A 27,935-nucleotide genomic window follows, 5' to 3' on the forward strand; every position below is an offset into this window, starting at 1 on the left:
AGCTGCTTCTCCATTTAATGAGATTATGGCTGGTTTGTGATTCAACGTTGTTTACCTTCCATGGATTGATATCCATCAATAACTTTGACTAGCAAAAATCAATCAATTTCAGGTTTGTAATTATTAATTGAAATCATATCTATTGCTTTGTGTTATGAAGAGTTCCATATTTCTCCCATTCTTACCATGCAGAACCATTTCTTACCTCTCCCTCCTAAGTGGCCTCTGATTTTAATATCATGTTGCTTTGCCTCCCTATCAGGGGAAAGGTTTCTCCATGTTCTTGCTTTCCTCCCCCTCTTAATCTAACAATGCCTAAAACCTCCCTCCATCACCACCACTCGCCACCCAGTAGAGAGTGGGAACTTGCCCTGTACAGAATCAAAAAGTACAGAGTCTGTGCATTAATAATTCTCCCAAGCCAAGAATTGTGCTGTAACTACTTTATTTGGAATGCACTTCCTGTGCACTTTTTGTAACTATTTATTTTACAATGTACAAACTAGGTACAAAAAGATTCTCAAGACCATAAATAAATGACATAAGTTACATGTACCTAAAATTCAAATAAAAAAAATAAAAATTAAAACAGAAAAAAATTAATCTATGCCTAACTCATCAAAAAAGGGTACAAAGGGGGAAAAATTGGACTGTTAGAAGAATTCCAGTTTGAACTAAATTAAAATATGCTGTACACTTTTATTCAGAAGACCACAGTCTTGCATATACCCAATCAGGTCCAAGCAGGAATACAAAAAATAGATCTATGTCATTTGTTTAAAATTAGCATTTAAGAAGAACACTGCTCAAGACAGAGAAGGATGTGAAATGTAATCGAAAATATCGGTTACAGTTTATGATAACTTTGAAGGAATTATGACATATTGTCACATATCATAACAAAAGTTTACACCAAGCTGTTAAGTATCTAGAAAAATGGTCTGAAAAGAAAATGACCAAGACTCTTGAACATGACTGAGAATTTTCTGACATTATCAAATGTATATAAAACAATGGTAAATTCCAATGGCACATTTTGAAATGCTACTTCAATAAAATACACGCACACAGCTCAGTGAAAGGTCCAGGGATCTGTTCCTATATAACAGATTCCATACATTATTAATACCTAATAGTATTTTGAACAGGTTGTCACACTAGGCGCAGCAGTGACATGCAGAAGTCCACAAAGGTTAGTTATCTTACACAGTACATTCCTCTAGTGATTTTCCAGAACAGATGCTGAACTTTATATATTTAAAGCATGGGATTTTTTTTTGCTTTGAATTTGGGCTTGTCTAAAGCCGATGTTTTTTAGAGTTGAAGTTCCTTCCTTGGATCTGATCTTAATGGTACTAGGTCCTGTGGGATTTTCCATGTTCATTGTTGTTCGGAGTTCCCAGAGGCTGCACGCTGAGGTTGATTAGGCAGTTGAGTAAGTTCTAAAGTAAAGCAACGGATAATTGATTTACAATAATTGTTCCACAATATAAGAATGCTGGTTGCACATCATATCTAAACATTAAATCAATTTTATATAAGTTTAGCATTAATTTTCTTCCATACCATTTTGCATTTAAATAATAGTGTTTGTGAGAAACAATTTTATCAGCTACATATAATCCCCTGGGAAGTTGTCAATCAAAGTCGCGACTGTTAATCACAATGGGCACAGGTCACATGATTTTTGTTTTAGTCTTTCTTGTAATTGCAAAAAAAACACTTGTGAATTATTGTAAGTAACTCCTAATGGTTATTTTTTTTAACTAATACCTAGCTGTGAGGAAGAAACAGTCTTGTCTCAAATGCAGTCACTAGGCTGCCAGGGGAATGGTATTTGGTGAGAAGTTGTGTTACCAGAGGAGGAAATAAGACAATCTCTTTTGTTGGGAGATGATGTGGAGTTTATTCAGATCAGGTACAATAGGACACTGAGGTTGAGTAACATCAATCCTAGCCTGAGCAAACATCTGGAGAAAGGAATGTAGCTGGGAAATGTGATGCAGAATTTCTAGAACCTCAATTAGGTTAATAGATTGATGAGAGATAGAGAGAGAAAAGAGAAATGTTTTACACAGATCTGATTCCTTCCCTCTCTGCCTGTAATGATCTCCAAATTTGAAAATCACAGTTATTTTTCTGTTATTTTTAATGTTATTTACTGATTAATACATTTGGTTTGACCAGTGGCTTTACTGTTCAAGTGAGACATCTTCTTGTAAGAAATACTGTCCAGCCCAGCTTCCCTGAACTTTTGCATGTTAACCTCCTCTGGTATCATGCACTTAATTGAAATCCAAGACCTGTGGTACATTAAATGCTTTGTAAGTTATTACTCCATTGAGAATTGCCAAAGCATCAGCTACAATGTTTCTTTTCTCAAAAATAAATAGTTGGTTTCACCAATGGCTCAACTGGTAAAAACAGCTAAGCCATGCTGAACATGGGGCTGTGGACCTAAAAGTTTTATTTATTAGTCACAAGTAAGGCTTACATTAACACTGCAGTGAAGTTACTGTGAAATTCCCCGAGTCGCCACATTCCGGCACCTGTTCGGGTCAATGCACCTAACCAACACGTGTTTCAAACTGTGGGAGGAAACCGGAGCACCCGGAGGAAACCCACACAGACAAGGGGAGAACGTGCAAACTCCGCACAGACAGTGAAACAAGCCAGGAATTGAACCCAGGTCCCTGGCGCTGTGAGGCAGCAATGCTAACCACTGTGCCGCCCTGACTGCTGACCTGTGCTTTGTTAGTTGATCTCAGTACTGGTGGCAATTGGTCTCTGTTTACTTCAGTTAAGGAGTATAAAAAGATCAACTGCTTTTAATCCTCATCCAGTGAACGCTTCTGGAAAGTATTTATGTCATCGCCCTGCTTAAATGAGGAGCCTGCTGCTGCCCACATATGAAGAATGGTTGCTTGGGTGCAATATTGGAAAGCACCAAATAGTAATGGAGCCAGACCAGAATAAAGAGTCAGTGACTTTTGGAGAGGAGAGGAAAGTAATGTATTAGAACTATCTTATTATGTACTGAGTTTATCTGGGCATTTTTGTGGCTGATTTGAACTTGTTCACTTGCAAATAATACATTTTCTCTCAAATATTTTCATGGTGAAGGCAAAGAAAACAAATATACTGATCAATTAAGCAAATTTATGCATACATTTTCATAACGTATTATCTAACAGTTCTTTAAAAACAAATGGAAATTGATATTGTCATGCTCACATAATATGGATTTATGAACAATAGATTCAAAATGGACACTTTAAAACGAAATGGAATGGAGGGGTCAGGTGACATTTTTTCCAGCCAATACATGGGGCAGAGTTTTGCTCTCCCCCAAGATGGGTTCTCAGGCAGGGGATGAGTGTAAAGTTGAATGGATGGGGTTCCCCAAAGGAACCTGCCCACCTAACCCCAGACACAATTTCATGCTTGGACCGGAAACCCACCCTTTCACTTATTAAGGCCCTTAAATGCCCAATTACTGGCCATGTAAGAACCTTTTCCCACCTAGCCTCACTTTTTAGGCTGGTGGGCGCTGGTGCAAGTGCAGTTTCTCTATCTCAGGCAAGAAAGTGGGAGGACGCCTCAATGTGAAGTCCTGCTCAGAGTTGGGGTGCCTTCCCCTCCAAACCGTGGAACTCCAGGCTCCCTACCCCATTGGCTTCCCTCCCAACGCCCCCACCCCCCCAAACCCCGAGGGCATCCCTTACTCTCCTTCCTGCCTCTGAGACCCCTGGATCCCAGGATTTAATTCCAGGCAGATTGCTGTAATACTGTTTCTGGCCACAGCAGCGCTGTGCTTGACCGAGTTGGAGAGTTGTCGGCCAATCAGGTTGCCGACAGTCTCACAGGCGGGACTTCCTTCCACAGATGGAAGGGAGTCCCGCCCACCGTCAATCAACATTGAAGTGAGCATTAAATGGCAGTTGGATTTCGAGCGCATTATGCACTGATGGCACTTGTCATCTTTAGAATCTTACCAACTGAGCTACAAGACCCCTGAGATAATCTTCGTGTCTCCATGAGACATTAAAATGTGAATGATCTTTATGGGCCCATCTTTGAGAAGTCATTAATATGCAAAAGAGTTTTCCTGTGGTTCATGGCTGCCCTGCTCAAAATAAATGAAGAAACTAATTTCACAATATTGCTCACAGACTTTCTGACTTCAGAGTTGAAATCCAGAGAATTGGTGAGAAATTAAATCCTATCTATCACGATGGCATGCGAATGGGTGAAACTCAGAGCTAGGTTATTTGACAAAAACCTTGCCATCAGAAACCATTTGTGAGCACAATGAACAGAAATACTTTAGACACACGACAGAAACAAAGGGATGCAGATTCAGTGCCTCTGCCACCTTCCCGTCCACCTCTGAGTGGAGTTAAAGATAAAGTTTATTTATCACAAGTAAGGCTTACATTAACACTGCAATGAAGTTACTGTGAAATTCCCCTAGTCACCACACTCCGGCGCCTGTTCGGGTCAATGCACCTAACCAGCACATCTTTCAGACTATGGGAGGAAACCGGAGCACCCGGAGGAAACCCATGCAGACACGAGGAGAACGTGAAAACTCCACACAGACAGTGACCCAAGCTGGGAATTGAACTCGGGTCCGTGGCGCTGTGAGGCTGCAGTGCTAACCACTGTGCCACCGTGCCGTCTATGGGAGGTGTTTGGGTGCTAAACTTGGCAGCCCGTCCGCCACATTTAAATGAATAATTGAGGGTAAATCGAGCTTGTTAACAAATCAATTGACTGACAAAATGCCACCGGTGCCACAAAGCAGTTGGCATGGACAGTTATGTGGGGATGCGCAGGCCACTTTTAAAAAACTAGCCTTTTCAAAGGGTGGGGAGTAAGGGAGGTATTAACTTTGGGGGGTTGCTCTTTGCGCTTTGGGATGTAGCCCCCTAAGATAGTACCCCCCTTCTTCCTATCTGCCTTTTAAAACGTACCATGCCCAACCTCCTCCTTAAACTGTCCAATCCCACCCTACCCAAGACCCGAGACGTACCTGGCTCCAGGATGCATGCGCCTTCTTGTTCCTGGCTGAAATCCCAGCAGCACTCACTAATATGCTTTTGGTGCTACTGGGACTGATGGATCTGCATACCAATCAGATTGGTCGACAGCTCCCAAGAACAAGAATTCCTCCCCAGTGAGGGGCGGAAGTCCCACATTGCTTCAATTTAGTCTGCCCGCAGCACATTATGGCTATGGAGCTGCTGGCATGGAAACGGGTTGGCTCCATGCTGACTTTGCTTCCAGCTGGGTGATGTAATATGCTGCGCTAGGCTTCTGGTACAAAGACTTAATGAGGCACAATCTTGGACTAGAAACTTCCAGACCAGTGAAGGAAGAAGACCGGACCTAGGAACCATCAGAAATCAGTGACACGATGTTGGCCTTGACTCCTCAATTTGAGGAAATGAATCTACGTTTCCCTATAGGTCTTAGGTTGTACCTCAACTGGAGTGGAACAAGAGAAGTTTGTTGCTGCAAGCAATATGTCACAGTGAATCCATCCACCTAAACTTCCAGACTCATCTTCAGTGAACTCAAGGGACTATTGGTTTGCATTGTTATCAAGTCTTCAACTTAGAGAGAAAAGCAAGAGTGACCAAAGAATTCTTGAACACTTAAGGCCTAAATGCATGCTACCTTTTGCAATCACAATCTTTTCTTGAATGTGTGTATATGGATGTGTTTGTGTATGGGAGGGTCTGTGTGTATGGGAGGGTGTGTGTGTATGGGAGGGTGTGTGTGTATGGGAGGGTGTGTGTGTATGGCTGGGTGTGTATGTATGAGAGGGTGTGTGTGTATGGGAGGGTGTGTGTGTATGGGAGGGTGTGTGTGTATGGGAGGGTGTGTGTGTATGGGAGGGTGTGTGTGTATGGGAGGGTGTGTGTGTATTGGAGGGTGTGTATGTATGAGAGGGTGTGTATGTATGAGAGGGTGTGTGTGTATGGGAGGGTGTGTGTGTATTGGAGGGTGTGTGTATGGGAGGGTGTGTGTGTATGGGAGGGTGTGTGTGTATGGGAGGGTGTGTGTGTATGGGAGGGTGTGTGTGTATGGGAGGGTGTGTGTGTATGGGTGGGTGTGTGTGTATGGATGGGTGGGTGTGTATGGATGGGTGGGTGTGTATGGGTGGGTGTGTGTGTATGGGAGGGTGTGTGTGTATGGGAGGGTGTGTGTGTATGGGAGGGTGTGTGTGTATGGGAGGGTGTGTGTGTATGGGAGGGTGTGTGTGTATGGGAGGGTGTGTGTGTATGGGAGGGTGTGTGTGTATGGGAGGGTGTGTGTGTATGGGAGGGTGTGTGTGTATGGGTGGGTGTGTGTGTATGGATGGGTGGGTGTGGTTGTATGTACATTCAGATGTTGAATAATAATCATTTTCTTTGAAAATTTACGAGCAAACTTCTCATTTGTCTGACCTGACAGTAACCACTCAGGGGCTCAGACATCTTTTCCTTTGTACAAACATGCTGAGCGAGATTCTCCGGCCTCCCAGCCACGTTTTTCCCCCTGGCGGGAGGTAGAGGAATTCCCACTGACGTCATCCCCACGCCGGCGGGAAAGCTGCGGGTGGGTGGGGGGCAGTGGCAGGACTGGAGAATCCCACCGGCGTGAACGGCCAGAGAATTCCAGCCATTGGCTTCTGTCAATCAAAGGGTGAAAAGGGGAGAACCATCACGATCATGTCCCCCCCCCCCCCCTCCTGTAACAGTATAAAAACAAAAGGCTGGAAATATTCACCAGGTCTGGCAAAATCTGGTCTCTGAAGAGAGAAACAGAGTTCATGGGCTGAATTTTCCGGCCCTTCCTGCTGGTGGGATCTTCCAGGCCTGCCGTTGGTCACCACCACCACCCCCCCCCCCCCCCCCCCCCCCCCATCCCGGGTAACAGGTTCCCCAGCAGTGGAGGTTGCAAGCCATGCAAATTGCTGTAGACATCGGTGGGACTGGAAGATCCTGCCGCAGCCAAAGGTGGGCTGCCTCCGCTGCCAGAACACATGCTTCGGGGTGGGGGCTGGAAAATCCCACTCCACGTTTCAGGTACATGAATGACCATTCATCAGAACTGGGAAAAAAGTTAGCGATGTAACAGGTTTTAAGCAAGTCAGCTTAAAACAAGCTTTAAACCTTATCACATCTCTAAGTTTTCCCAGTTCTAATAACAGGTCCTGAAAAAATGGGGAGCGGGGGGTTGGGGGAGTTTTCCCATCCCGCCCGCCACAGGAATCGTAGCGGGCGGGGAGACGGACCATGCGAACGTCCGTTGACCTCGGGCGGATTTTTCCAGTTTTGGGGTGAGCACAGCTGGAAAATCCCACCCATGGACTCTGTTTCTTCCTCCACAGATGCAACCTGATCTGCTGAGTATTTCCAGCATTTTCTGTTTTTATGTCAGATTTCCAGCATTTTGCTTTTGTAAACGGGAATTGATGCTGTTTTTACAGAAGGAATCAAGCTTAATTTTGACAACACATTTAATGTGTAAAAGTCTAATGGGCTGAGCCAAGCGACATTTCAAATTGGAAATGATCACATTTTCAATGGTGTGTTGTGGTTACTGAGAAGTTATTTGCATAGCACTTAGTTCAGTCTGGTGCAATGCCCAGTTTCACCTGATGAGCGCGCCCACTGTTGTTAACAAGGTACAACACCCCATAATGTGGAGAGCATGCGCCTGGTGGGAAGCAGCTGAATGACTTCATTGTACAAAAATAAGCTCTTTTTCTGAATATCACTATGGATATAAAATTGGCTCCAGAAATATGCCACAGCAATTGGCCAAGTCTTGAAGATGGATCATGAAACTGAGTGCTGCTTCCAGGGGAACAGTTCAAAGAACTTAAACCTTTCCTCGGCCACATTTCCTGTCATCGTTTATAAACAATTCATTGGCTGTTTTAGAAATTCTCCTTTCTCCTGGTCAAATTGGCTGCCAATATTAATGTCATTTGTTTATTTTTTATACAGTGATGGGATGTGGGCATAGCTGGCTGGGCCAGCACTAATTACCCATCGCTGAGGGCAGTTAAGAGTCAACCCACATTGCTATGGGTCTGGAGTCACATGTAGGCTAAACTGGGTGGGGACAGCAGATTTCCTTCCCTAAAGGACATTCGTGAACCAGATGGGTTTTTCCTGACAATTGACAATGGTTTCAAGGCCATCAGTACATTCTCAATTCCAGATTTTAAAAATTGAATTCAAATTCTGCCCTAATGGGATTGGAACTCGGGTCCGTCGGACATTAGCTGAGTTTCTGGATTAATAGCCTAGTGATAGATAATACCTCTAGGCCATCCGCCTCCCCTTGATTGAGGTCTATAACAAGGCTGCGGGGATCTTGGAACACTATCCAGCATGAATCAGAATTCTCAGCAAAGGAGGAGGGGGAGAAAATTGATTTGATGGGAAAGTGTGGGGTGGGGGAATCTATGTTGCGACATCATTCAAAACAACCTACCACACAATACTAATTTTAAACAATAATACTCATGATGACTAGATTCGTTTCATTTTACCTTGCAATCTTCTGTAGTTGTTGCAGCAATTTCCCTTCAGCATTCAAAGGGACCATAAATTGATAGTTCCTTAGCCAAAGTTTGGGGGTCTTCCATTCCAAAAATCTACCTAGACATTTCTTGGTGGAAGGAATCTCCACGATGTTTGTGTAGGGAACCACTAGAAGTTACATTACATTAAAGTCATTATAGTTCAAACGGTAATCCACAGGGCTGCCTGTTCATTTTCAGCGGATAGTTGGAAGAACATACTGGTAGTTTACAAATACCTCCAATAGGATGTGGCCATTATAAAGAGCTTCATTGCTGATCAATTCATTGCTTAAATCAAGACTGTCTTGACTGGAATGCCTTGGAGAGCTTTGAATTAGTTCATACGAGTCCTTCATGAGGAAGCTCACAAAATTAAAAGTAACTCCGATCCAGTGACTGTTAAAAAAAATTGAAATCTGACAGTAATTATGAAATTGTTAGGTTGGCTCCTCCAAGAGAGTTCATCCAAGAGATGCAGGAATTTGAAAGCAAATATATGTGTGATCCAGTTTCCTCTTATTTTGACGAAGGTCTCTGTATTTGCCATACAGTGGTCATAAAGTTCAGCACTCTGTCCTCAAATCAGGCAAAACCGCTGACAAAATATCCTTATATCAAAGGGCAACAATGAAGTAAAAAGTGCAGTTTATTCCTGTTAAAGTGCATGGATGAGGTAAAATAATTTCATTTTGTTTTGCACTGGCTCAGACGGGAACCATTCTTCCCTGCATCTGTTGCATCTGGGCCCTCATTCCCTGGACACTGCTCAGGATCTTGCTCTGATGCACCATTGTTGTGATTCCAATTCGGGCCAGGTCACTGTGGTAATACATAATGGAAGACAAAATTCAGAACATTGGCCATGTACCATTCATAAAACAAACAAAAAAATCACCTGGCTATCCCAATTGTACTGAAGCAAATCAGGTCCATCATATCTTGTTCTTTCGAGCTTTAGTGATGATGGTCTTTAAAATTACCCACCAGGAGTTTTATACTGGTGGACATTGTTCGGAATTGTGATAAGCTTGCAAGCAAACTTAATCTCACAGCATTCTTTAGCTCCGAGGTACTGATTTTCTGCCCAGTCATACTCATTAAGAAGAAATTTCAGGCTCTTTACCCAGATTCTGCAGCCGATGTACCCGAGATAACTAAGGTGGAAGACAATTCCCTTCGGCTTACCTCAGCAATGTAAGAAGTGCCTTCAGCTTGTCAGGTCATTCATTGATTCTGGGGAAGGAGGGATAGGAGAATACCCCACACTAGATAACTGTAAGGTGGTTGCTGCAAAATTGAGATCAGGTCAGTATTATTTAGGTGAAACCTTGATCTAAGGGGTCAGCCTGGGCTCAGTGCCTCTGTATACTTGAACACATCAGTTAGGCTGACGCTTCAGTGCAGTATTGAGGGCGTAGCACTGCGAGAAATACGAATGTTCTGGTGCTAAAGCCACGTCTATTCTCTCAGGTGTACATGAATTGCCCCATGGCAGTAGTTAAATAAGTGCAAGAGTAAAGAGTAGTCTTCATGCAGCTTGTGAAAATACATTACTAAAACCACCAAAAAAAAGGGCTAATTGGCAATTGATCTCATTGATGATTGTGGGACTCTGCCATGTGCCTACAATACATGAGTTAGTGCACTTGAAGCATTTTGGGATGACCCAATGAGATGAAAGGGACTATATAAGTGCACTGGCTAGAATCTTACCACTGTTCATGCTAGTAGGATTTTCCCATCCCGCTGCAGTGAATGGGGATTTGGCTGGCCACCAAGTTCTCTACTTTTGCTGCAGCGGGAGCATGGCATGAACAGCAGGTAAGATCGTGCCCGCAGGCCAGAATTTTACCAGCATGCCTGCCCCGATTCCAGGGGCAGGCTCGGCTCGGAGAACGCCATTCTCTGCCGGCCTCGGGCGAGATTGTACGAACCTCGGGTGGACGTGCCGGTAAAATTCTGCCCACAGTCTTTCTGAACAAGCTGAGGGATATTAACGCCAGGAAATGGAACTTTCCCATTTCTAACGACTAGTCTTAGAATCAAACATATTTAGAATAACTAGGCAGAGAATCATGTTCTTGTGACTCTGTCCAAAATTCAGAATAATACACATTCCAGTCACCCTTATGATCTGTGAGTGAGATTGTCCATTTGCATCGAATTAGGAGAGTTTGTGCTCTTAGTCGATACCATGAACTGAGTTAAAGCTGCTCAGACATATTTCCAGTATGATCTTTACGGGCAACATTCAAGGGCCTTTCCATTCTATCAGTCTGAACTGAAATTCAAACCCACACCCAAACGTTGTAACTTCGACCACACTGTCATGCAAACTTATTTGCATGTGTACAACAGTAGGAGAGAGTTAAGCGAGCACTTGTAGATAAAAATTGTATGTGGATATTGACAGGTGTGATGTAAGTGGCTTAATTTTTTGGTATAACCCACTTTCCAGTGTTTAGTTTGTAACGTTTTAAAAATGATTAAAGCTCATATGGCAATGACACCTGAAATTCATTCAGATCTATATATAACAGCTTGGCACTTACTCTTGGTTCATGTGTACCACTGCCTCTAGGGAGGTGTATCCGGCTGCTGTGAAGTTATCTTTGTATCTGTCCATCTTGATAACTTGAAGCCAATCACCAACAGATCCCAAGGCGGAGAAGTCAGGTGTGCCCGGGTCTAATAATGCAGTGGAGGGTCTGTATTTTTAAATAAATAAATATCTTAAGCAAAATAAGTCCAGGATAGTACATTTGTACACAGCATTTATTTATGATCTATACTACAGAGTTTATAAATGTTAAACAGCTGTAGCAAATAGCGACGATACTGCAGTGGGGGAACTGTAGAACAATTACTGGCTCACGCACTGAAAATTAATTTGCTGCTTCATTCCAAAGAGAGCTGGACCAATTTCAGGTGGAATTACTAAATTGCTATTTCTCTTCCCGCACCTGGTGGTGTATAAGGCAAACTTTCATCTGTTCCCACAGCCATTTATTTTCCTGGAACAAGTCGCCAGAGGTTTATAGTTTGAGGGGTGACATTCTGCATCAAGCATGGCTGACCAAGAGTCTCTCGTGCTCTTACTGTCAGCAATTGGCGTTAATTGGAAGGATTCTACAGGTTGGCACTCAACCTGTTCACCTGCGTTATGAATGCATCTTCCTTGACCATCAGATTCTGAGGTGGGACTTGAATCCGGACCTTTTGACTCAGAGGCAGGGACGCTATCCACTGCACTAAAAGACTTTCCAAAATATACAACTACGAGTGATGGCCTTAATTTTTAGACCCCATCCCAGGGCTGGGATTGGGGATGGTTGGCTGGGATTGGAGATGGATGGGCTGGGATTGGGGATGGGTGGGCTGGGATTGGGTGGGCTGGGATTGGAGATGGGTGGGCTGGGATTGGAAATGGGTGGGCTGGGATTGGGGATGGGTGGACTGAGATTGGGGCTGAATGGGCTGGGATTGGGGATGAGTGGGCTGGGATTGGAGATGGGTGGGCTGGGATTGGAGATGGATGGGTTGGGATTGGGGCTGAATGGGCTGGGATTGGGGATGAGTGGGCTGGGATTGGGGATGAGTGGGCTGGGATTGGGGATGGATGGGCTGGGATTGGGGATGGGTGGGCTGGGGTTGGGGATGGATGGGCTGGGATTGGGGATGGGTGGGCTGGGATTGGGGATGAGTGGGCTGGGATTGGGGATGGGTGGGCTGGGATTGGAGATGGGTGGGCTGGGATTTGGGATGGGTGGGCTGGGATTGGGGATGGGTGGGCTGGGATTGGAGATGAATGGGCTGGGATTGGGGATGGGTGGACTGAGATTGGGGCTGAATGGGCTGGGATTGGAGATGAGTGGGCTGGGATTGGAGATGGGTGGGCTGGGATTGGAGATGGGTGGGCTGGGATTTGGGATGGGTGGGCTGGGATTGGGGATGGGTGGGCTGGGGTTGGGGATGGATGGGCTGGGATTGGGGATGGGTGGGCTGGGATTGGGGATGGGTGGGCTGGGATTTGGGATGGGTGGGCTGGGATTGGGGATGAGTGGGCTGGGATTGGGGATGGGTGGGCTGGGATTGGAGATGGGTAGGCAATAACAAAAGCACTGCCTTTCTGCGCACCTGTTCCTAGGCTTTAACCCACTCCTGAGCCATTCTCATGGAGATGGGCTGGTGGCTGGGTGGCTTTTTAATGATTAATCAAGAACAATTAAAGGATGCCAATTGGGATTTTCTGGATAGCCTCAGGTTCCCAAAGGTGGTGGGGGCCAGTTTAACTGTTTGGAGGCAGTCTCCATGCAGGAGGTGCTGCAGATGTTGGTGCTGGAGACAGGCTGAGACACCCTCCCTGCCTGCTGTGATGGTGCAGCAACTACAGGCTGCCTGACGGACAGCTCCTAACCTCCCCACCAACACCCTCCCTCACAGTGCTGTCCCAAATACAAAAACCATCTACTTTGTTGACAAGAGGGCACCATTTTAAAGCCCTTTCTCCTTTATTTATTTTCCACTGCAACCCACTGCTGCTTTGAAGCTGAGAGGCCTCAGGTTGGCTCTGCAGCTTTGAGAGCCTGCCCACACACTGGCCATTAGTTGGCTGTCCTGGGGAAAATCACATCGAGTGATAGTTTTCCATGCAGAACAACTGCTTTCAGCCACATTTTAGCCTGACTGCAGAGAAAATCCTGTCGATGGCCTCCTGGCATTTTGGTCAGTGAAGAGTATATTGCACAGGAATTTTCCTTCCTTTTTTAAAGAAACACTGCTTTTTCCATTCCCGGGAGATTGCATGACTTATGGTGGGTTAGAATATTGTGAATTATGATGCTTAAGGCCTGATGATCGTGTGAGGTGGACCAGCTGGTCTTTCCTCATCCATCTCTTTTGTACGTTTATAAGCTAGGGCCAGTCTTGTAATCCTGGTTACTTGCCAGGTTGTGTTCTGTGAATTGGACTACACCCCTCTGCCCGTTTCATTGTATACTTCTTGCGAATGTTGTTACCAATGATTTGAATATGAAAGCAAATAGCAGAATGTCTTACCTCAGGAACCAATCTAGTGAACATTTGCTGTACAACCTCCAGTACATGTATACCCTTCCTTAGATACAGGGACTAAAGCTGCACACAGTGTTGTTGGTGTGGTCTCACCAAAGCCTGGTACAACTGAGGAAAGACTTCTTTTTTATGCCAATCTCCTTGGAATAAAGGCCAACATGCCACTTGCCTTCTTAATTATTTGCAATACATGTATGTAACTTTGTGTTTCTTGGTGCAAGTTCATCCAAGTCCCTCCTAACATCAACATTTCAAAGTTTCATGCCTTTTAAAAATAATATTCTGCTTTTCTATTTTTACTACCAAAGTCGAACTCCAGAAATTGTAATATTAGCAATGGTGGACATACTTTACTAAGCGGTTTCATTACACTTGTGATTCACTGAAACTCTGTGATTTGTACTAATTACTCCAGGAAGTAGATTTTAGTAAACACAATTATGACTTTTCTATCACTGAACAAAATTATCATTATAACAACTATTCAATCCACAATCACAACAGGTGGCTGCATACCCATATACACCCAACTGTTGGCATGCTCTAAATGGTTACATTGAAAGAAAGCATATAAATTGACCCATACTTCTGTTGATCATATTCTGTCATGTTTAGTGTCTGGAAGCAGAAGTACGGGTTTCTAAGGCGAAAGTCGATTCAGTTGAATAACATACTGCAATATTATTATTAAAAATGTATTATCTGTACTCTGAGTTGGGGTTTAGGGCAGGCTTACAGCAAGTATTTAACTGGATAACTTCTTCCTTCTTTCTGAATAATTAACTTGCATCACGTGGATGTGTGATGGGCCTCTGCCCTGACACAATTAAATCAGTATGAAGGAAGATGTGCTAGCTAATGGCCCCAAGGTGGTTGTTACCTGTTCAAATCACATAAAGGTCAATAATGGCCCCAGTAAGCCAGTAATATGTCACTGCTGTGCAACATGACAGCATCGGCAAGAACAGTCTGCCTTGTGACATTTCTCCCTGTGAATTCATGTACGGTAAAGGACATCCATTAAAACCCAAATTGATAATTGCTCCAATCACTCACTGGATGGGAGGCACACTTAAGTGATAATACCCATTGAAACATTAAGACAAGACAAACAACTGCTCCTGTACTAATTACATGCTGATTATTTTTAAATTGGTGTATTAATTCTGGATAAAGAAAGTTATCAAGATTGTAGCATTTTGTGAATGAAGGAATTAAGAGTATCTGAAGGATTGAGGGGATTAAGAATGTGGGTAATGGTTGAGCTCACAATATGTTAGTGCTGGAGGAATGAAAATTACAAGTAATCTTATGACTCAACATACGGATTAGAAATTTAAAAGAATGCGGTACACAATGGCAATCTCCATGTACACAGTTGCTGTGAAATAATAATAATAAATGATTTGCAGTGAGGAATTTAAAATCTACTTTTATACTCAGTTATCGCTATAACATGATAACACTTCAAAGTATTTTAAATATTCACCTCGTACTCTCGGTCACTGCTGTTCTTTTCAGGCTGCTTGGGTTTCGAATCAGTTTGTCCAACATATTTACAATCTGCACAAATTTGGGTCTGTCATTGCGTTCCTTTTGCCAGCAGTCCAGCATTAACTGGTGGAGGGAGACTGGGCAGTCCATGGGAGGAGGTAATCGGTAACCTTCTTCAATCGCTTTAATGACCTGCAATAAGGTGCACAATTTAGATCCATCTCTTCCACGTTACAATGGATTTTCACTCAGACTAATTTAACATGAAAACAATTTATCAGCTGTGAATTACCCACTCTCAACTCAAGGTTCTTGTTCTTGGATTTTTCCCATTATCTCTACTTTCCAAAAGACAATCACACATAATGCAATACTTCGTCCTGAGCACTAACACATTATAATTGTATCTCACCCAAGTACATGGAAACATAGACCAGGCATACCAACAGCATGTTCCAATGTGGGGTGTATGGAGGCATTACAGTCACGCCTAAACCTGCCCTCTGATATACAGGCATGCACTTTCAGACAAAAGTAACTGGACAGGAATCAGGAGTAGGAACAAACCACAAAGACTTGCATTTATACAGTGTGGTTAAATTCATCAAGATGTAACCAGACAAAAATGGACGCTAAGCTAAAGAAGGAGATATTTGGTAGGATGACTAAAATATGGGTATTGAAGGAAGAAAGGGTGATGGAAAGGCAGAGAAGTTTTGATGGGCAATTCTGTATGGAGTCCAGATGGCTGAAAGGCTGCCTACCAAAGATCCATAGACTTCCTGCAGTGCAGAAAGAGGCCATCTAGCCGGTGAAGTCTGCACCAGCTCTCCGAAAGAGCATTTTACCCATGCCAAGCCCACCACCCTCCCTGTCCCTGTATCACTATGCATTTACCGTGACTAGTTCACCTAACCTACATACTTTTGGAATCAAAGGGTCAATTTAGCATGGCCAGTCTACCTAACCTGCACATCTTTGGATTGTGGGAAGAAACCCACGCAGACATGGGGAGAACATGCAAACTCCATACATGCAGTCACCCAAGGCCAAAATCAAACCCCAGTCGCTGCCGCTGTGAGGCAGCAGTGCTAACCAACGTACCACCATGATGTGAATAAAGAAATGGGGATGCACAGTAGACCAGAGTTGGAGGAACACAAGATTCTCAGATGTTTGTAGAGCTTGACAAGATTAAAGAGGTAGGAAGAAATGTGAACAAGGAGATTTTTAAGTGTGGTCTACTGGGTAAAATAACCTCCTGTGATGGAAATGTTTATGAAGGGAAGCTGTCATTTTAAAAAGAGTATAATCAAAGGAAAAAAATGGTCAGTGTTAAGCTCTTTAAGCATTTAAATTCATGGACTATTGGGTTCCAAAATAAAGAACAGAATCATGAGTAGTAAACTTACATCCTGATTGGACATATCCCAATATGGCCTTTCTCCATATGACATTACTTCCCACATAACAATCCCATAACTCCAAACATCGCTTGCTGAGGTAAATTTGCGATAAGCAATTGCTTCAGGTGCTGTCCATCTGATTGGGATCTTCCCGCCCTGTAGATAAGAGTTCAGTTATCAGTTAGGAGAAAAGAATTCACTGCTCGGACTCTTGGTTATTTTACATTGGCTTCCAGCATTGATTTCTAACTGATGATCTCCAAGTCTATGTTGCCTTACCCTCGTAGTGTAAGCTGCTTCTGGGTCATCTTCAAGAACTCGGGACATGCCAAAGTCTGAAACTTTGCAGACTAAATTACTGTTCACTAGAATGTTCCGTGCCGCCAAATCTCGGTGCACGTAGCTCATATCAGAGAGATACTTCATTCCTGAACCGATTCCTCGCAGCATTCCCACCAGCTGAATCACTGTAAACTGGCCATCATTCTTCTGTAAACAATACAAATCACATTCACTTTTGACATGTAATGCAGTAAACTACCAATTAAGTCCCAACATTTTGGAAAGTGACTGTTTCTGAAAAATGCACTTCCTTCAAAGTCTGATGAATGACTTACCCTGAGGAATGCATCCAAAGATCCATTTTCCATGTATTCAGTTATGATCATTACTGGTTTACCTAGAGTTTCAAACAAAAACAAAATTACTTGCCAAATGCTTCCATTAATGAGATGAAAATGAGATATGGAGAATTACACTGTCTGTACCATCATTTATCTTGAGGAATCTAATTTAATTAAAAATGCCAAAATCTATGCCCTAGATGCATTGTAGTCCAGATGATTTATTGAACAACATGTTAGACACCATCTGTCAGATTAACCCTTGCTGGCCATATATTTACAAGGTCTTGTGTAATTTGGAGCAAGTCTCCAGGGTTTATTTGCCTGAAGAATCTCAGCTTTCCCTCCCTTACTTTACCCTGACTCGTGGGATCATAATTGCATCGCTTCAGAACATGACGCGTTGCCAAATTGAATTCACAAGTCCTCTTTGAAGCTGCATCTATTTACTAGGGCTGTTATTCACTTTCTGATGTGGCTGATAAATAGACAGGGATCGGAAGCAATATTAGATGTGAAGCATGACCAATCGGTGACGGTCAGTGTACTGTCCACATCAAAGGAGAAAATGACCCCACCCAAACACTGAAGAAGAAAATACAGGATTAAACTTTTGGAGGCTAGCATTTTTAATCTATACTTACTAGCTGAGCCACACTGCTTGCATTCAGGTTTAATTGCGATGTTGCACATCTACAGATTCATGTAATTCCTGATACTTTACTTCATTTAAAACATTATTTAGAAAAATATTCCTCCCCCTCAACTCTTTAGGGGTGTGGTTTAATAGGTATGAGCAGCCCTCCAGCACCTATTCCAAATAGCCATTTTCTTCTAGTCACTTGTGGGACATGGGCGTTGCTGGCTGGCCAGCATTTATTGCCCATCCCTAGTTGCCCTTGTTCAGAGGGCAGCTAAGAGTCAATCACATTACTGTGGATCTGGAGTCACATGTAGGGCAGACCAGGTAAGGATGGCAGATTTCCTTCCCTGAAGGACATTAGTGAACCAGATGGGTTTTTCCGACAATAGGGCCAGGGTTTCATGGTCATCAGTAGATTCTTAATTCCAGATATTTTTATTGAATTTAAATTTGACCATCTGCCGTGGCGGGATTCGAATCCCCACAACACTAGCTGAGTTTCTGGATTGATAGTGTAGCAATAATACCACTAGGCCATCGACTTCCTTCTTCATGTGTGAGAGAATCCAGTGTGTTTCAACAAGCTATTCGGCTATGGGAGTTATCACAGGCTAGCATAGTCCTATCCAAACCTGATGCCCACAGGCCTGTACTTATTCAATACAAGTCACTGGATGGCAACTGGAACCAGGAACACTGACTGAATTAGCCTTCCCTTCCCCAGTTTAAGGGTGCTAAGGCTCACTGGAATATTCTCTATTATTACCCCAGCTAAGGCATCAGAAATGAAAGACTAAACCTAAAACCTCCTTGGTCTTTATAGCTCCATTCTGCAGCAGACGTTTAGACCCAATTATAAACTTTTAAGCTTAAGTTTGTTTATTGGTGTCACAAGTGGGCTCACATTAAGACTGCAATGAAGTTAGTGTGAAAATCCCCTAGTTGCCACACTCTGGTGCCTGTTCGGGTACAATGAGGGAGAATTTAGCATGGCCAATGCACCTAACCAGCACGTCTTTCAGACCGTGGGAGGAAACGGAGCACCTGAAGGAAACCCACGCAGACACTGGGAGAATGTGCCAACTTCCCAAAGACAGTGACCCAAGCTGGGAATCAAACCCGGGTCCCTGGTGCTGTGAGGCAGCAGTGCTAACCACTGTGCCACCCCAGATCATGGGAACTTCCAAGAAATGATTTATGTTATGCAGGCAATTGATCCAAAATTAGACAGTTCTTTTCAGGACGGTGAAAAGAAAAAGGTGATTGCAAAACTGCAGTCTGGCACGTAATCCTTGCGAGGCAGGCCAGGTTGGTATTCAAGTCAGGAACAAAAGTTGCTGAAGCGACAGCTTGGAATCAAGCTTGGAAACAATGTTCGACGCTTCATTTGCATTTTCATTTTTGTTTACTAAATATTGTCATTTATCGTACCTATCAAAACCCAGACAGGAGCAGCTGATATGAATGCTTTATTAAATGACAGTCATTAGAAAGGCACGAGCTGAGGGAGACTGGGCTCATTACAGTTGGGCTTGGCCTGCTGGGAATCGGGCAACAGGGCACAATAGGTCAGCTTTTACATATTGCAAATTTAAATGACAATTTAAAAAAATATACTGCCAACTATTTATGCAAATGAATTATTTTCTGCTGCAACTCGCCTGTAAACACAGCAGTAATGTTTAATCGTTAGCTTTGCTGGTAAGTTCACCGTATTAGTCGCGAAGGAAGAAAGGACTTCTCAAGCAAGAATATTTAGAATTTCTCATCCTCTCTTGGTCGGGAAATCTTTGGTATGTTTTACAAAACAAAAAGGATAATTTTGCCGCTTAATATCAAATTCCTTGCCATCTGTTTTCACCTATCCTGTGACACCCAGCCCAACCTGTCACAGTTTCAAAAATATCCTGGCCCACACAGACCTAGATATTAATTTCACTGCAAATCTTAATACAAGCTGTCTAAGGATAGAATGTCAATTCACACCATCAACTCCTTTAAATCTGCCACAAAGATTAATGACTTGTATTCCAGATCTTCTCCCTTGTTATTTATCAATAAGTGTTCCATCTGTCATTTTTAGATGAACGCGCGCAACTTTTCTGCTCGGTCCCATCGCTGGACCTACATTTTGTGACTACTCCCTCCAGGTGGATGATGTTGGGATGATCAAACTGGCCCATGATGCTTGCTTCACTCAGGAAATCTCGCCTCTGTTTATCAGTGTAGCCAGCTTTCAGGGTCTTGATGGCCACACAGATCTCTCTCTTGCCTGGCATCTTCAAACGTCCACTACACACTTCACCAAATTCACCTATAAAGCAGAACAGGAAATAAAATGTAATTACTTATCATAACGACATTAGCCGGGTGAGACATAAGTATTTTCTATCTGCAAGGGGCCTATGCGGAACGAATTTGGGCAGTCTAATTCTCGGCACAGGCTCACATCCCTACTGTCCCTAATTTAGGATTAATTGACAATCTCGCTCGGGCAGGTTGCAAGGTGGCAGATGTGAGAGCCAGAAAGAAAAATACCACAAGTGTATTGAGGTTAGGCTCTTGCGAGATTAGATGTGAGTGTTACAGCAAAATAAACTTTATATCTCGACATCATATCCCTGACCTTGAGGTATTATTCACTCCTGAAACCAGGGGCTGAACTTTAGGCCCCGGTGAGTCAAGTGGGGATGTGTTCACGCAGCTGGCATGTGTGACACTTCCCCAGCTCCATCCCGTGCCTGCGGAATTTTCCACTCAGACACCAAGTCCCCAAAGGAGTTGGAGGACAGTGTAGCTACCTGGAGGTAGCCTCCCAGCGGCAGACTGTTGGCCAGGGGAGCAAGAGCTCCTGGCACGCTTAGAGGTCTGGCTTCAATTGCAGCCACACATCACCCAATGGAGGGGATCCACAATGGTGGCTTGGCTGCTGAGGAGAATGTTTAATTTGAAGTTTAAAAAAAAAGTTTGAGAGAGGGCCCCTCCATCTTGGGGTACCCCCTCTCTCACTTTCCAGAAAAGGCAGCACTCTGTTTCTTCAGTGCTGTGAGGTCTCCTTATGACCCTCCAGCTTTGAGTGCCCGCCCACTGCTCCTAAACATGGAATCCTACAGTCCAGAAGGAGGCCATTCAGCCCATCAAGTCTGCACCAACTCCGCATTTTACCCAGGCCTAATCCCCCACCCTATCCCCGTAACTGCGTGCATTTACCCCAGCTAATCCACCTAACCTACACATCTTGAGACGCTAAGGGGCAATTTATCATGGCCAATCCACCTAACCTGCACATCTTTGGGCTGTGGGTGGAAACCAGAGCACCCGGAGGTAACCGAAGCAGACATGAGGAGAACTTTCAAACTCCACACAGACAGTCACTCGAGGCCGGAATTGAACCCGAGTTCCTGGCGCTGTGAGATAGCAGTGCTAACCATTGTGTCACCGTGCCGCCCTTAATTGAACAATGTGGGGAAAACCAGAGCAGGGTGATTGTTTCCCAAACAGTGCAAGTTTCTGAACTCCATTTGGCGATGACAGTGGGGTTCCAAAGCCCACAGGGAAAATCCTGCATCAGATTGTACTAGGTCACTGTTTGTGCAGAGTCTGCACATTCTCCCCGTGTCTGCATGGGTTTCCTCCACGTGCTTCCATTTCTTCCCACAATCTTAAAGATGTGCTGGTTAGGTGCATTGCCCATGCTAAATTCTCCATTAGTGTACCCAAACAGGCACTGGGGTGTAGCAACTAGGGGATTTTCACAGTAGCTTCATCGCAGTGTTAATGTAAGCCTACTTATGACACTAATAAATAAACTTTAAACCTTGAATTGGCATTGTTCCACTCCATAGCACTAGCAGCCTTACTTTATCATAGAAATCATAGAAACCCTACAGTACAGAAAGAGGCCATTCGGCCCATCGAGTCTGCACCGACCACAATGCCACCCAGGTCCTACTCCCATATCCCTACATATTTTACCCACTAATCCCTCTAATCTATGCAACCCAGGACACTAAGGGGCAATTTTAACCTGGCCAATCAACCTAACCCGCACATCTTTGGACTGTGGGAGGAAACCGGAGCACCCGGAGGAAACCCACGCAGACACGAGGAGAATGTGCAAACTCCACACAGACAGTGACCCGAGCCGGGAATCGAACCCAGGTCCTTGGAGCTGTGAAGCAGCAGTGCTAACCACTGTGCTACCGTGCATACACTTCACAAGTGAACTTTTAAAAAAGTCCTTCCGCTTATCAGAAAACTGACCATAAATATGCTCTCTGGATCAATCTATAAATAATCTAGCTGAATAACTTACCTACACCTATGACCCTTTCAATCTTTATACATGATGCATCGATTTCTTTGGCAAATTCACGGACAGCTTGATTAGGATCTTCATAGGTGAAAGGATCGACATATGTCCTTACTCCTTCAAAACATACAAAGACATTTTTACATTTTATCCACAATTTACATTATTAACATATGAGAGATATTTCCTGAGGTATACACAACCACAATAACCGCCTGTTATTTTTTCAGCATTTAGACATATACATTTTCCTGGTCATTGAAAGAAGCAAATTTTTCCTCCCTCACCTTCTCCTCTCTTCCCTTGTTATCCGGATGGTACTGATTCTTGCTGATGTACACTTGATTAGATGTCCAGTGTATTTCATTCACAAGTGAGAGTTCAGATAGTGAATGTCTCCTAGCTATTCAACCACTGAAGGTTAATAGCATCTGATAGTTTGCAGTGTGGGTCACTGCATAGCAATCTGGGAAGGGAACCGTGCTTGATTTTTGAGCGAAATTGTACTTTTCAAAGCTGCTTGCGCTGAGGTCACCTAACTCAAGGCAGATCTGGCATCTAACCATTATCTAACCAGGCATCCTCTGGTCTATATTGTTTAGTGCTCGGAGGGCAGTATTTCTACCCACTAGGATTTTGCCAAACATCAGCGTCTAAGCTGAAAACATTATAACGTGGTTTATTCTTTTATTATTTAATATGATCTGCTTTGTTGAATAGATGTGTTACAAAAAAATTCTGTAAAGCATTATATAAATGCAAGTTGTCACAAAACAGACTGATAAGAGAGTTGAATTTGAACTGACATCAATAATGACATAAACTTGGCAGCAAGATAGTATTGCAATGCAAGAAACCAATGGGATTGGAAGCAACATTTGTACAGTTTTTCTGACTGGATTGTCAAGGACAGTGAGGAATGTGTTTTAGTATTGTTTTGATTTTGGGATAACACACCGAGCCAGATATTGGCACGCAGTGTGACATTTTGATTTGAGTTGATTTATTATTGTCACATGTATTAACATACAGTGAAAAGTATTGTTTCTTGCGTGCTATACAGACAAAGCATATCGTTCATAGAAAAGGAAACAAGAAGTGCAGAATGTAGTGCTACAGTCATAGCTACGGTGTAGAGAAAGATGAACTTAATGTAAGGTAGGTCCATTCAAAACTCTGACAGCAGCAGGGGAAGCTATTCTCCAGTCGTTTGATACATGACCTCAGACTTTTGTATCTTTTTCCCGAAGGAAGAAAGTGGAAGAGAGAATGTCCGGGGTGCGTGGGGTCCTTAATTATGCTGGCTGCTTTGCCGAGGCAGCGGGAAGTGTAGACAGAGTCAATGGATGGGAGGCGGGTTTGCATGACGGATTGAGCTACATTCATGACCTTTTGTAGTTCCTTGCAGTCTTGGGCAGAGCAGGAGCCATACCAAGCTGTGATACAACCAGAAAGAATGCTTTCTATGGTGCATCTGTAAAGGTTGGTGAGAGTCATAGCTGACATGCCAAATTTCCTTAGTCTTCTGAGCCCAGAGAGCAGGATTTCAGTGTGTGCTGCTGACAAAAACAGGCTGATTGCACAGGAAGCTCCAAATTTCCCCTCATCACAGAATATCAAAAGATAAAAAAGTCTGAGGTCACGTACCAACTGACTCAAGAACAGCTTTTTCCCTGCTGCCATCAGACGTTTGAATGGACCCATCATATATTAAGTTGATCTTTCTCTGCACTCTAGCTATGACTGCACAATATTCTGAACCCTCTCCTTTCCTTCTTCTCTATGTACTCTATGAGCGGTATGCTTTGTCTATATAGCGCGCAAGAAACAATACTTTTCACTGTATACCAGTACATGTGACAATAATAAATCAAATCAAATCGAAATAATAATATAGACAAGTGTCACCTGGGGAATGCACGTGAGGTGTCAGTAACTTTTAGACACCTTTAATTCAACTCCTATAAGACCATAAGATATAGGAGCAGAATTAGGCCCATCAAGTCTGCTCTGCCATTCAATCATGGCTGATATTTTTCTCATCCCCATTCTCCTGCCTTTTCCCCATAACCCCTGATCCCCTTATTAACCAAGAACCTATCTATCTCTGTCTTAAAGACACTCAATGACCTGGCCTCCACAGCCTTCTGCTGCAAAGAGTTCCACAGATTCATCACTCTCTGGCTGAAGAAATTCCTCCTCATCTCTGTTTTCAAGGATTGTCCCTTTAGCCTGAGATTGTGTCCTCTGGTTCTAGTTTTTCCTACTAGTGGAATCATCCTGTCCACATTCACTCTATCCAGACCTTGCAGTATCCTCTAAGTTTCAATAAGATCCCCGCTCACCCTTCTAAACTCCAATGAGTACAGACCCAGAGTCCTCAATTGTTCCTAATACGACAAGCTCTTCATTCCAGGGATCATTTTTGTGAACCTCCTCTGGACCCTTTCCAAGATCTGAGAAAATGGTACTAATGAACCAGCCCCGGTGTTTATGGCGCTGAGTTTGCCCCCCTTATCTGGCAGCAGACTCACCTTACCTATGGGTGGGATTTTCCAGTCCCCACCCAAAGGCAGGATCTTCAGGTCCCACCAAAGTCAAGGGACTTTTGGCTGGCTCGCTGCATCTGCTGGAAAATCCCAGCTGATTTGTGGGTTTACAGGCTGTCATTGGGCCAAGGAAGTTGGAATTAGCTCCAAAAACAAGAAGCAGAAAGTGGATATCCCTATAGAATTCAAAATAAAATGGCACCAGTATAAAAGCAGCTTTTATTCAGTATGTTATCGCATCCTACTGCGGCACAATTAGAACATACACACCACCCCCCTCCCCCTTCCTCCAACACCATGGCGACCCCGCCAAAGTCTACATTGTTTTGTATTGTTCACCTATCGTTCAGCCAGGGAACGTGTGGTGGGGATTGAATTTGGCGGGACTGGGAGATCCCGCTGGCAGGAAGGGCTAGAAAATCCCGTAAGAAGTCTCACAACACCAGGTTAAAGTCCAGCAGGTTTATTTGGTAGCAAAATCCACTAGCTTTCGGAGTGCTGCCCCTTCGTCAGGTAAGTGGGAGTTCTATTCACAAACAGGGCATATAAAGACACAAACTCAATTTACAGAATAATGGTTGGAATGCGAGTCTTTACGGGTACAGGTACACGATGATGGCATTGCTGCAACTGCCTCAGTACTCAACGCCGACAACTGCCAGTTTCCAGATGCAATTTTACAACTCATCCACTTCACCCTGGACCACAATGTGTTCACCTTCAGCAACCAGTTCTCCATCCAGACACACGGAACAGCCATGGGGACCAAATTCACACCTCAATATGCCAACATCTTCATGCACAGGTTCGAACAAGACCTCTTCACCGCACAGGACCTTCAACCGATGCTATACACTAGATACATCTATGACATTTTCTTCCTTTGAACTCATGGTGAACAATCACTGAAACAACTATATGATGACATCAACAAGTTCCATCCCACCATCAGACTCACCATGGACTACTCTCCGGAATCGGTTGCATTCTTGGACACACGCATCTCCATTAAGGACGGTCACCTCAGCACTTCACTGTACCGCAAGCCCACGGATAACCTCACAATGCTCCACTTCTCCAGCTTCCACCTTAAACACGTTAAAGAAGCCATCCCCTACGGACAAGGCCTCCGTCTACACAGGATCTGCTCAGATGAGGAGGATCGCAACAGACACCTCCAGATGCCGAAAGATGCCCTCATAAGAACAGGATATGGCGCTCGACTCATCGATCGACAGTTCTGACACGCCACAGCGAAAAACTGCACCGACCTCCTCAGAAGACAAACATGGGACACGGTGGACAGAGTACCCTTCGTCGTCCAGTACTTCCCCAGTGCGGAGAAGCTACGACATCTTCTCCGGAGCCTTCAACATGCCATTGATAACACGAACATCTTGCCAAGGTCATCCCCAAACCCCCACTTCTTGCCTTCAAACAACTGCACAACCTCAAACAGACCATTGTCTGCAGCAAACTACCTAGCCTTCAAGAGAACAGTGACCACGACACCACACAACACTGTCACAGCAACCTCTGCAAGACGTGCAGGATCATCGACACAGATGCCATCATCTCACGTGAGAACACCATCCACCAGGTACACGGTACATACTCTTGCAACTCGGCCAACATTGTCGACCTGATACAGTGCAGGAAAGGATGTCCTGAGGCATGGTACATTGGGGAGACCATGCAGACACTACGACAACGGATGAATGAACACCGCTCGACAATACCCAGGCAAGAGTGTTCTCTTCCTGTTGGGGAACACTTCAGCGGTCACGGGCATTCGGCCTCTGATCCTCAGGTAAGCGTTCTCCAAGGCAGCCTTCACGACACACAACAACGCAGAGTCGCTGAGCAGAAACTGATAGCCAAGTTCTGCACACATGAGGACGGCCTCAACCGGGATCTTGGGTTCATGTCACACTATCTGTAATCCCCACGATTTGCCTGGGCTTGCAAAATCTCACTAACTGTCCTGTCTGGAGACAATACAATCTCTTTAACCTGTGCTAACGCTCTCTCCACTCACATTATCTGTACCTTTAAGACTTGATTACCTTTAAAGACTCGCATTCCAACCATTATTCTGTAAATTGAGTTTTTGTGTCTTTATATGCCCTGTTTGTGAACAGAACTCCCACTCACCTGACGAAGGGGCAGCGCTCCGACAGCTAGTGGCTTTTGCTACCAAATAAACCTGTTGGACTTTAACCTGGTGTTGTGAGACTTCTTACTGTTTTTACCCTAGTCCAACGCTGGCATCTCCACATCATGACTACCATAGAAAATCCCGCCCAGAGTTAATCTACATGCAGTGTAATGTCTTTAACACAAACTCCATAAATGCAAAAAGTTTAATGCCCACATTGTCTTTCTATAAATGCATTAAATGCTGCTTGTTACCACGTACCTTGTCCATTATGTAAATGCTTCTCCTCATCTGCTTCCTGCTTGGCTTTACTGTATTTTCTACGCCTGCAGGAACAGGAATAAAGCGTGAAGATTAATGACAATAGGAGGGAATAAGAACTCGGGACCACCTGCTTAGCTGGGAATGTACCGTATCTTGCTGTTCAAACAGTCAATTGTACCTTATTGCCTCATAATTACAGGTCTGGGCCTTGCCCTTCCCCCACCCACTCCCATCCCTACCTGCATGACTGTCACCTGCTGAACTCTGCCTCGGGCATGACACTGCCGTGTATCATTAACCACTGAGAAAGCTAGAGAACTCATTAGCCAGTCATTGAGCAAGGGAAATGAATGCTAATAGCCAGTTGCAGACTTGGAAAATAAATTGACGTTCGGAGATGGCTTACCTGACTAAGCCTAAATGGAATAAGGAAGCCTTTGTAACGGATTGAATTATGTAATTAGAAAGGTTTATGTGGAATGACAGGGCACAGGTAGAGAGTGCTTTGATAAGCAGCAGGGGTCAGAGAGGCCAACAGGTCTGTAGGTGAGACAGAGGGGGGTATTCTCTGCAGGCTACTGCAACACAGCACAAAAGGGCATTAACATAGTATTTGTGGATTCACTCAATGTGGCAGAGCTGTTGGGGATTCAAGCTCCAATGCTTTGTTGTTAGTTCCATTATCATTCACAAAAGCAAAGATAATGAGCAGAATAAAAGATGCTGGGGATGGGTAAACAGCTGATAATATTGCCAAGCCCCCAACTTTTATCACTGGTTTTAAAAAAGAGCTAAACTTTGATTAGTGTTTATTTGATTTACTGTA

The 27,935-nt window shown here is 44.0% G+C and overlaps 1 protein-coding gene across 1 annotated transcript in view; it reads right to left on the reverse strand.

Moving 5' to 3' along the window:
- Positions 1 to 430: 430 nt before the first annotated feature.
- LOC144491119 (ephrin type-A receptor 4) overlaps positions 431 to 27,935 on the reverse strand; it is a 132,606-nt gene continuing 105,101 nt past the window's right edge. Inside the window, exons 9-18 of the mRNA XM_078208800.1 lie at positions 27,107 to 27,171; positions 22,142 to 22,255; positions 19,955 to 20,140; positions 17,178 to 17,239; positions 16,840 to 17,049; positions 16,567 to 16,716; positions 15,150 to 15,346; positions 11,140 to 11,295; positions 8,555 to 9,406; positions 431 to 1,442 (exon numbers count right to left, since the gene is read on the reverse strand). Of these exons, the coding sequence (XP_078064926.1) occupies positions 9,292 to 9,406; positions 11,140 to 11,295; positions 15,150 to 15,346; positions 16,567 to 16,716; positions 16,840 to 17,049; positions 17,178 to 17,239; positions 19,955 to 20,140; positions 22,142 to 22,255; positions 27,107 to 27,171 (1,255 nt within the window). The 3' untranslated portion in view covers positions 431 to 1,442; positions 8,555 to 9,291. The remainder of the gene's footprint in view (positions 1,443 to 8,554; positions 9,407 to 11,139; positions 11,296 to 15,149; positions 15,347 to 16,566; positions 16,717 to 16,839; positions 17,050 to 17,177; positions 17,240 to 19,954; positions 20,141 to 22,141; positions 22,256 to 27,106; positions 27,172 to 27,935) is intronic.

The sequence above is a fragment of the Mustelus asterias genome, chromosome 3, assembly GCF_964213995.1.
Source record: "Mustelus asterias chromosome 3, sMusAst1.hap1.1, whole genome shotgun sequence".
NCBI classification, from domain to species: domain Eukaryota; kingdom Metazoa; phylum Chordata; class Chondrichthyes; order Carcharhiniformes; family Triakidae; genus Mustelus; species Mustelus asterias.